Below are 11779 nucleotides of genomic sequence, written 5' to 3'. Positions count from 1 at the left end.
GCATCTCATACTCCCAAACTCTCTTGTGTTACTTTAGGTCGCGTCCGATGCGTCCTTTGCGTCGCTTTCTCATAACCGAGCCCTGTAAGTGCGCTCAGCGCCACCTAGCACCAATTCCTCGCCTTCTGCTTACTCTCCCACCTTCCAATAGCATCCCCATTCACTCTCCAATGTTTGTATATTTTTGGGCGCGCAGCGTGCAGGGTGAAGGCCGATTTGGCGACTTCCAGTTCCAATACTGCCTTTTATCGCAACTTCACCGTTCACAGATAAAAGGCCCACGAAAAACATTACTGCCCCATTAACCGCGCATTCCGACAAACCGTGTTTCTTCTGACGTTCTTTCTTATTTTCCAACTGAGAGGTCAATACGACCATGAATTCCAAATCGTAAGCTCCTCCTTCTCTGGGTACCATTCTTCGCGAGCAACGCCGGGAGGCCTACTAAAAGTCTATATATGTCATACTCGATAGCGAGGGCAGAAAATCAAAAGCGAAAAACACATCGAACCATCGAACTCATCAAACCATCTAGCTCCGAGCTATGGAACGACGATCGTGAAATCAGCTGAAGAAAATACTGTAGAGGTTGATCATTTCCTCGCATTCTCAGTTGGCCTTTTGACGTAGCGAAGGATAAACAGCACCGTTCGTCATATGCTACTCGCGGGCAATAATAAAATCACCCTCCTTCATCATCTAGACAACATTTATTTATTTCTGACCATCTAAATCAGAGTAAATAATATGGATGATATTTTTGGTATTTGTAGCAACGTCTGTTCAGTGTAAGGGAAGTAATTTGCGGTCGCAAAAGGAAATTGAGTTCATTTCATTGTCTTCTACAGACGCTACCAAACTACGGTCTGCGAAGTACAATGTAGATGAATATTTCTTTGTTATTATGAAGATTCATGCATTTATATCATTACCTGTCGACTGGAAACGATTCGGACCTCGAAACTTCGGGAGTCATGGATACATTCACGCTGTGGAACACCCGAGAAAAAATCATTCGTATGAATGCTGTGCTCGGGTTAGTTTTGTGGAATTTTAGCATGTTAGTACATTCAAAATTTCTGGAAATTTTCCACAAAATTTCGCTTCCCCACCGGTTTAGATTCAATATATGCAGAAACCTGAAGATAATACAAGACGATATGTAACTTGAAGATAGTACAACTTGTATTGAAATCTGAAGATAACTCAAATGAGTGAGTAATGCATGAAGATGATATAAAATGTCTTGCAGCCGGTCGTGCAGTGAAATGCCATTATTCGTGTCCCAAACTTTTAATTTACTAATCACCCGCAAGAGGAAAGGTTTTAAATAACAGTGATCGCTTCACTGTAACAAATTGAAACATCTATTGATAACTTTTTAACTCTCTTGGAAATTTTTTACATATTTGATTATTTTTATGCACTCTGATTTCCATCTCTTAAATTAACTTCATTGACGTTCATATTTTGTTTTACCCTCTTTCTTGAATTACCGTCAAACTAATGTCTTATCTCAGTCCAGCGTTATCCCTTAAATTATAGTTAACTATAATATACAGTAATTTACCTATGCCGATGGAATAGTTTCAACTCTTCATCTGAATACGTCGACTTTAAAGTATTCTAAAATGAAAAGTCATCAATCAGAACATATATTCATATTACAATTTGTTTTCTCCGAAAAATATAAGCTAGATGCAATTTTAGTGAATTCAATAAGAAAGTTTGTAATTTATCCTGCTATTTTGTCCCAAATAATGTTAGTAAATGTCATCTAGTTCGTAATTTTAATTCCGGTGGGAGCAGAGTTCAGGCAAGTGACTGAATATTATCTTTTCGCCTTCCCCGCCTCGCCTTCTTTTTCGTAATTTTATTTCCAGTTTTTACTGTAGCAGTTACAATTATTATTCATGTGAAACATATTTTCGAATCACCACTTCTGCTTTGAAGGGCCCCTTCATGAAAAGGTATACCGAGGTAAATATGAAGTACGTTTAAAAATGTGACAAATGACCACAAACAACAAGTTACGAAACATCAGTAGTTATTGGTTTGATTGCCACTTAGGTCATAAGGTTCAGAGTTAGCCTTCATCATATTCATGATTCAGTCATTATGATGAATTTTGAGGTTGTCTAAGAGTGGCTCTTTTGAGGTGGTTCTAGGCACACGCTTTTGGAAATATTTCATAATGAAATCTTTGGTGGTAGATATTAAATGACTCGTAGCATTTCTTTGTCAGTCACCAAGCTGGAAAAAAATTAATCGATAAATTCTTGAATTAAAAATATCACTTTTTAGATGGTTCTTGGTATTCGATTTTGGCAATGTTTTTCTGCCCAATCTGTAATGGTATACATCTATTTGTCTCGTAGTATCCCTTTGACAATAACCAATGTGGAAACAAATAAATCGATAAATTCTTGCATTGAAAATTTGCGTCGATTTTTGGACGATTCGGCTTCTGTGCCTCGTGCCATTGTCTCCTATAACTGTGTTTTCCTCATCGTCTTGTAGAATGGAAATGATAACTCGTAGCCTGGTTCGTTGTTCTCTGACACCCACACTGACCCCGTGGGTGCATTCTTCACAGCTTCTAGGACGCACGCTGCAACGCTCTCAGGCCTGGAAAATATGGCGAGGAATTGATTTTGTAAGAGGCAATGCAGACAGTTAAGCCTATGCACAAGAAAAATGCATCTCAACACTAGAGCACAATCTTGTCACTTAGTTTTATTAGAAAATCAAGTATTAGTTGTATTTTTACAACCTTTTACATAAACTCGGTTTGTTGTTTGCCATTTGTCTGAATCAAATCTTGCAACTCAATTTTAACTCACTTTCTGGTCAGCTATTAAACTAAAATTTTTTGATACCCCAGTACCAGATGATAATTTAATATTCTAACACTCTTCTACATCTACATCTACAAATTACCCTGCGAGCCACCTCTAGGGTGTTTGGCAGGGGGTGATCAATCACCAGCATGCAGCATGCATTTGGACTCCAACATGCACACCACACCGTCCAAGAAACGTCCCGTATAATAACAAACTATACTACTATATGCTGTTAGAAATAGAATATAGAATAGAAATTCAGAAACATGCAGTAAGTTTTACATAGGTTAGTAGGCTACACTACAAGTCATGCAATCTATTTACGCGTTCTATTGCTGCCGTTATAATCTCTTATTGATCGTGGAAAATATGACATTCGGAATCTGTCTGTTCTGCAATCTATCTCTCTTATTTTATTTATATGATCTGATCTTCCGTAGTACGTTGGCGTCCGCAAGATATGGTTAACTTCGTCAGAAAAGACACTGCTCTTGAATTTATCTAAAAGGTTTAGTCTATTTTTCAATCTACGGTCCGACAGAGATTCCCATCCGAGTTTATGTAAGAGGTCAGTTACACTAACAAGACTATCGTAACGACCTTTCACATACCTGGCAGCTCTTCTTTGCACGCGTTCTAACTCTGTTATTAAGCCTTTTTCATGAGGGTCCCAAACACTGGCAGCGTATTCCAAATGTGGTCTAACGAGGGAAAAGTAGCTAATTTCTCTCACTTTGTCGTCGCACTTTCCTAATATTCTTTTAACAAAACCCATTTTACGATTAGCTTGACCGGTTATTTCTCGAATATGTTTATTCCACGATAGATCATTATTGAGTCTAGCCCCTAGATATTTTACAGATTCAACTGCCTTTAACTGCGTGCCCCGAATGACATAGTTACGCTGTAGGGAGTTATTCTTCTTCCAGAAATTCATTACGACGCATTTTTCCAAATTTAATTCTAACTGCCAAGCATCGCACCAAGCTTGGATAGCAGCAAGGTCATTCGTTAGTTCATCTATATCTTTGCTGGAACGAATTTCTCTGTAAACTACAGCGTCGTCTGCAAATAATCGTAACTTACTCTGCACTACTTCGCCAATGTCGTTTATATAAAGAAGGAATAGGAGTGGGCCAATGACACTACCCTGAGGAACGCCAGAAGTCACTCTAACCTCATTGGAGACTGCACCGTCTAATACTACTCTTTGGACGCGGTCGCTCAAAAATTCTCTAATCCAGGAAATGACATCTTCGTCTAGACCATAAGATTTCAGTTTTATTATTAACTTTCCGTGGGGTACTTTATCAAATGCCTTTTTGAAATCAAGGAAAATCGCGTCTACTGGAATGTTGTCTTCCCCGGAGACTAAAATATCGTGGGCGAAAAGCGCTAACTGAGTTTCGCACGATCTGCTTTTCCTGAATCGATGTTGATTTCCCATTAATAAGTTTTGCGCGTCTAGGTGTTTCATTACCGAGCTGACTACGATGTGTTCAAGGACTTTGCAAGAGATGGACGTTAAAGATATCGGCCTGTAATTAGATGGCTGTTCCTTGTCTCCACTTTTAAATATTGGCGTTACATTAGCGATTTTCCAGTCATTAGGTACTTCGTGTTGCTTGATGGATTTACTGAATATTAACTGCAAGTAGGGGGCAAGTTCTGAGGCTAGTTCTTTATATACGCGAGAAGGGATTTCGTCTGGACCAGGTGATTTATTTGGACTAAGCGATTTCAATATATTTTCTATTCCGAGCGTACTAATGTCAATAGCTGGCATCTTATGTAGACAGGGATTGTCATCGGTCTCGGGTGAGTTTTCGGAAGGCTCCGTGAACACGCTCTTAAAGTAGGAATTTAATAAATTGGCTTTATCGTAACTGCTTGTCAACACATCTCCATTGTCGTTTCTCAGCGAACATACGGTAGATCGTTTACCTTTAACTTCCCTAACATATGACCAAAATGCTTTTGGGTTATCCTGTAACTGCTCTACTAGTGTTTTTCTTTTAAAATTCGTGAACGCATTCTTGAACGCTTCCTTCGTGGCGGCTTTAGTCATCCTATATTTTTTAATTATTAGCTCGCGTTCATTAGCGGATAAATCCGTGCTGACTTTTTTCATTTTAGCATGACACTCTCTCTGTCGCCTCAATGATTTTCTCACTTCCGCGTCGTACCATCTCGGCTCGCTGCCTTCTTTTACTATTTTACTAGGGATGTAGCTATTTATTCCCGAAGTTACGAGCGAAAGAAAAGCTTTCCAAGTATTCTCTACATTTAACTTTAATACTGATTCTTGTAACTCGGGGAAAGCCTTTTTCAGATGACTCTTAAACCCATCAAAATCAGCTCTTTTAAAAATGAAAACTTTACGCTCTTTTTTAAAGTTTACAGCGGTATTTAGAGAAAACCTTGCAGTTACTACCCTGTGGTCACTTATTCCTTCGACAGTGCCAACGTTTATTACCTGATGTGGCATATTTGTCGCTAATAAATCAAGAATATTTTCTCCTCTGTTTGGTGCGGATGCTATTTGAAACAATGAATTAGATGTAAAAGTGTGTAATAAAGCCTCGCAGATCACTTTATCCCTCCCACCAGGAATGAAGCTATAAGTCTCCCAATCTACAGAAGGTACGTTGAAATCTCCACCCACAATCAAGTTTCTTTCAGGATACTTGGATGCTACGCTGTTTATTTGATTTTGAAAATCCAACATTGACGTTATATCTGAGTTAGGTGGTCTGTAATACGAACATAATAAAATAGTTTTGAATTTTGGACATTTAATTAAACACCACACAGATTCAACGCTGGTCTCAGTTACGGTTTTCGCTTGGCTGACGATTGAATTCTTTACAGCTATAAAAACTCCGCCCCCAACTCGATTAATTCTATCTTTCCGATAAACAGTGAACGATTTTGGGAAGATCTCATTGTCTGAATCATCATCTGTTAGCCAACTTTCTGTTCCAAAAATGACGTTACACTTCGTACTATGAATTAAATGGTGGAATTCGGGAATCTTATTTCTTAAACTACGGCAATTAACCACAGCCACGATTAAAACTTCGGAAGTAGTAATATTGCGATTCGGGAATAATTCTGATTTGCTTTTGTCGAATAGACTATTCACAGGCTCTATACCGCTGATAAATGGAAATGCATGTCTTATTGACACACTATCAAAATGACTTGAGCCTTGACTGCCTTTGAACGTGTTGCTCGACTGACGCTTCTCGTGCTTAAATGTAATACCTGAAACGCTGATTTTTCTCTCTACTTCTCTATTCTCATTTCTGGAAGAATCTTTGTCTGTGAAAAGTTTTGAACTTACCCCTTTATTTTTCAACCCACTAATATATCTACACTCTGCCCTACTCTCTACTCTAAAAAAGACCTACAGTGCTCAAATATGCTACTCGCTACACGACTAGCCGACTCGGCCGTGTAATGGACTCCCGAACGGTTCAGAGGGATCCGACACGATCGGATTGCCGGCCTAAGGTCCACGAAGGAGGCTCCGATGTCCGTGCAGAAACGACGCAGCCTCTGGTTTATGCCTTCCACTCGGCTCCAAACCAGAGAACCACGATCGATCCTCGGGACAAGACTACAAATCGAAAGCTCAATGCCGACTCCAATGGTCCCACCCACCCGCTTCACTTCGGAATTCAGATCCCGGAGGGAATCTAGAATTTCCTTGGTATTTGACTTGGTATTTGATTTTATTTGGAATTACTTTGGTATCGAATTCAATCAAGCATACGAGAAAGTAGGAAATGCTCCTTTGGCTCATTTACAACTCATTGTTCAAAAATGGCCCAAAAATAAACGGCAGAATCCATTTTAGTTGTGCTTGAAAACATGTAATTCAGTTTCATCGGATATATAACATTCGTACTTTACTATTGTGGGAGGTTAAAATCCAATTGGATTTTCGAAATAATTTCTTTTAAAGTAGCTTGAATTATTATTGCAAGCACACGAAAAAGTAAGTTTAAATTGGGACTCAGTGGATAAAAAACTATGGAAATTAACTTTTGTATAAAATATAAAATGAAATTCTGACAGCACTAGTGCTTAATAGTTATTTTAATTTCGGCCAGATTCATCCGATTCGGGTTCACTCTGCGTCTACCGATATAGAAAAGAGACGGGTCCCGCAGTAGACTCACTTTTGCCTGATGTTGCCTATTTTCAGCTTCTTGGCCATTTCGTCGATGTGCTCCTGGCTGTACTTCCTCACGAGGTCTGTATCGGTGAATCCCGGGCAGACAGCGACATGACGGATGCCAGACGCCTCGTACACCTCTGGGCACTGAAATTTTCACAGAACAAATGAATAGGGGTTATTCAGTAAGTATTTCATGCGTCGTGTCTACTTCGATAGACTTCAACCATGCTAGTTCCCTGGAAAGTGATTATGGCCGATGATTTATTTATTACGCAACTAAGTCAAATTTGGTATTTTAATTGTCTCTTTTGTTTTCCTCCAACGGGCGAGAGAGATGGCCATTTTTTCTTAAGGATAACCGTGTTGAACTTATACATGTACTGTACATGTGTACCCCAATGCGGGCCATTTTCAATACTTTACTATTATTCCTTAACAACCAACCTTTCATGCGATGAATAGGTGTTTGCTATAACTTTAAAGAATGAATTTTGCTTTTGTTTTTTATTAAATTTATTTTTAATAGGCAAATACCACTTTGTTAAAAAAAATGGCACACTACGACTTTATCAAGACAGATGGGGTAATACTACGCCCGTAGCAAAAATCGAAGGATTTCACGTAGAGTAATAATACGACGATAGCACGCAAGTGTAGAACTAGTTTTATCACATGACGTCATTGTTGACCAAAATGTCAGTCAGGTTGTTGACATTGTATTCTGAGATTCTGAAGTTCGATTGTAAACTCTGTTCATTGTAAAATTGTTCATGAAGGAGTTCGCGGGAGATAAAATTAGAATTCAATTTGAAAGTCTTTTCCCTTTTTGGGTGTTTCCTATGCTAGAGGTAAATTTTATCCTTAATACGTATATACGTTTTTATTTTGTTACTTTACGCATACTTTTCTACTTTTTGAAACAATTGATGTTGCCATCCGACCTAATAGTCGACTTGTGACTATATTTTTGGTGATGATAATATTAATAATGTAGAGTAACGTTTGATATTTATGTCTATGTTAAATTAATACTGTTATTGATTTGATTTTTATGTTTCAAGAATGCTGATGGAATGTTGCTAAGGAGTTGTTGGGGGGAGAGGTGGGTTTGTTGAAAGGGAATCCATGGAGGGAAGGAGCTAGAGGGAGGGAGAGGGGGAAAGGAAAGAGTAATTTTAAAGGAATGAAGAGATTATTGGAAGAAACAATACGGTAGTTTCCTTAACCAAAGAAAACGAAAGGCATTGATTGCGATTCCTTACCCACCATTAGTGTATTCATAATATACAAATTATTTGGTTTTAGAAATCCCAGTTTAGACGAATGGCAATGGTCAATTTTAGCATCATTAGAAAAAGTCCAGATCGGCGCCCATGCGATGCCACTCCACGTGACGTCGGAGGGACCTAGTTTCTATACGAGTAGATAGGAGTTTTACATCGTCTGAGATTACCAATGCATGCATGAGGCACAGAGCTCAGGGAAACATGTCTTAATAATCACCTATTAAAACTGGCCAAGGTCGGAAAGTTTTCTTCATTTGATAAGGTATTAATAATCCTTATTTAAGCCAAGTGCTACCAGCTACCATGGTACTCTGCTCCCTGCAAGCAGCCTGTATCCCAGTGGCGCACATATTCTCGCCCCAAGGTCACCTCACACGGGGGAAGCGGGTACCAGAATGACGTCACACGGGCTTTTCCCATCATTCATTCATTAGCCGTCGCGTTTTCGCGCGCTTGAAATTTTTCACTTTTCATTTAATCGCGAAAAATAGATATTCTCATTTAAAAATCTAAAATTGTTAAATGCGTACTCCACGAGTAATAATCTTTTGATTTAGGCAATAAAAATATAAGATGAGACCACCCTATTGTCTGATGTTGTAAAAGGCTTAAGTATTGTAATGTGAATGGTCTTAAAAATATATCTCTGTCTCACTCATTGTCTTAATGAATGCGCTCGCTCTTTATTCCATTAAGATGGCTAATCTGTCAACAGTCAACAAAACATTTATACTTTTAAATTAAACTTCCAACACTTCCCTTTGACGGGAAACGGTTTAATATCACTCTAAACACATTTCTTCTTTAACACACAATGTTTCATTTTTCCTTTCTTTTTTTCTTATAACTATAATTCCAACATTTATAAAATCTCATTTTAAATTCTTCTAAACAATTCTTGTTACAAGTTTATCATCCTTATTTCTTTATTTGTAAGTGGTCATTCAGAGCAACAAATTGTTTGTTTGACCAAAATCCCAAACACAGAGCCACTCACAAAACGTTTCTTGGACTCATTATTTTTTTCCTTCCCAAATACCGATAAATCATCTACATACTTAATGAGTTTTCAGCTGAATGAACACAAGATTCTGTTATGCACTCCTATTTAATGTTTTAAACAGTCTATCGATTATATGAAAATCATTTTATACCTGACTAGTGTTGTTAACTTAGGTTCTTTTTTTAATTTTCACACAAACACCTTGGAAACACTTCCCCTGTTCGGAAAAAAAGCCCTCAGGCTTTCCACCCAATCTTATTCGTGGTTGGGAAACATTTTCACATAAAATTAGTATCGGAATTGATATATATAATAGATATACATATACAGGGTGTCCCATTTATCTTGACCACTCGAAATAACCTTTTTGTCCAGATGTAAATTCAAAAATGTGTCAAGTAAATGTTCATTAGCCGTCAGGGGGACATTAATTAGCATGATTGCCTTCCTTGTAGCTTTGTTATTTGCAAAGATATGAACAGCGGTATGTCTTTTTAAAATAGCACCCTATATTTTTTATTCGTCAATTCATTTCCTCTCCTAAAGACTCATTCAAAAAGGTAGCACAGTGAACCATTAACATAAACACGGTGTTATGAAAAATGACACACTCAATAGCACTTAGTGCAGGTACGTGGGTATCGGAACTACACAACCAGTCATTCATAAAACATATAGGGTGCCATTTTAAAAAGACATACCGCTGTTCATATCTTTGTAAATAACAAAGCTACAAGGAAAGCAGTCACGCTGATTAATGTCCCCCTGACGGCTAATGAACATTTGCTTGACACATTTTTGAATTCCCATCTGGACAAAAAGTTATTTCGGGAGGTCAAGATAAATGGGACACCCTGTATATTAATAGGAACAGGAAATCAAGACAAAATACGATATCGCCCTCATAATAGCGTGAGGTTGGTCATGTGTTCAAATGTAAGTGATGCATCCGCATTATGAATCGATCGATTTCCTCAAAATGGTGTCTCCCCCACTCACGCCCAGGGACCTGGTGAATGCGATGATGGCGTATTTGGAGGTGCAGTAAGGTGGTGCCCCTGGGTATGGGAGGAAGGCGGCCACGGAAGCAGTATTCACGATCACCCCTCCCTCGCCTCCGGACTCCTTGCTCATGAACTTCGCGGCCTCCTCTGCTCCTCTCATTGTCCCCAGCTGAAAATAATTAGTAATAACAATTGTCCTGCATCAATTGATCAACACGCACTCATGAAGTCTATTATTTTTATATTTGAACATTTCAAAATAATTTAGCTATTCATTCGCAACTGCTCCAACTCAGAATTTGCAGAAAATTTTATTTTATACCCTAAACACATCCTCCTTACGTAACCAAAATCAGTTTTTAGCGGCAACTCATGGATACTTTTTGAAATATTTGAACGTTACATTTTTCTCAACAACAGTAGCAATTAAAACCACAAAAATTGGAATTAGTGACTGCGACTCACTACCCAAGAAGCTGTAATTTGTACTCAAAAGGCTGAGATGTTCTGATGAATTTTGTACTTTCAAAGCTGAATTTCATTCACACTTTCTCTCCCAATCAGTATTTCAGCTTATCCACCGATGGTGGTGAATTATAAATCAAGTGCATGGCATCAGGTTAACTCATTTTTTTTAAATTTTTTTATTTTAAAGAAAGTGGTGCATGTACAGCAAAAATTACAATTTTAAGTTCAATTACGGCAAAAAAAAAGAAATAAACACGTCAGCACAATCCCATATTTTACGGTAAAAAAGCAAAAAAATAAATAAACGATCCGGTGGCCACATCCTATGTGTTTTCATATCATTTAGGTATTTTGTATTAAGTAAAATGTTGCCAAGTTATTCAAATGTTTAATTGATAAAAAAGGAGCCAATATGAGTCGGGAGAGAATTTATTAAGACGGAAAGAGTGTATATTAAGGCAAGAGAACGCTTAATTGTTGATAACCTGGGCATGCGGAGTACGGAATTGTAACGGGTATGGCGGGAAGGTTATATTGATGAAGGAAATGATACAGGACTGTCAAAGTGGGAATTTGTAGGTGCCTCGCGGAGATTTGGGCTTCTAAATTTTTTAAATGTTTTTGCGAAAAAAGTCGTTACTCTGTTTAGAATGGCAAGATTAGTGGGAGCAGACATTGACCATACAAGGGAGCAATAACCCACATAACACTAAATATCTTCTAGATATCTAGAGAATGTCTACTATGCCTTGGATATCTTAAATATCTTCTAGATGTCTAGAAAATGTCTTTAATGTCTTGAATGTTTAAATATATTTATTAGATGTCAAGAATCTGTCATTTTTGAGCTGAGATTCTTATTGCATATGCCCAGTGAAATTGACCAAGAAACACTCGAATCTCGAAAAAAAAGTGTTACTGCTATGCTTTTTGGTGGATGGATACATGAAGTCATTGTACGCACGTGCACTAATGTAGCAAAGGCAACT

At 38.0% G+C, this 11779-nt stretch overlaps 1 protein-coding gene across 1 annotated transcript in view; it reads right to left on the bottom strand.

The window, feature by feature from the left end:
• Window positions 1–1344: 1344 nt before the first annotated feature.
• Window positions 1345–11779, bottom strand: part of LOC124163724 (uncharacterized short-chain type dehydrogenase/reductase y4vI-like) — a 28623-nt gene continuing 18188 nt past the window's right edge. The window contains exons 11-13 of the mRNA XM_046540798.1: window positions 10318–10491; window positions 7031–7173; window positions 1345–2628 (exon numbers count right to left, since the gene is read on the bottom strand). Coding sequence (XP_046396754.1) covers window positions 2490–2628; window positions 7031–7173; window positions 10318–10491 — 456 coding nt within the window. The 3' untranslated portion in view covers window positions 1345–2489. The remainder of the gene's footprint in view (window positions 2629–7030; window positions 7174–10317; window positions 10492–11779) is intronic.

Source organism: Ischnura elegans, chromosome 8 (assembly GCF_921293095.1).
Source record: "Ischnura elegans chromosome 8, ioIscEleg1.1, whole genome shotgun sequence".
Lineage (NCBI taxonomy): Eukaryota > Metazoa > Arthropoda > Insecta > Odonata > Coenagrionidae > Ischnura > Ischnura elegans.
The sequence above is the reverse complement of the archived record's forward strand: the minus strand, read 5'-3'. Positions and strand labels throughout refer to the sequence as shown.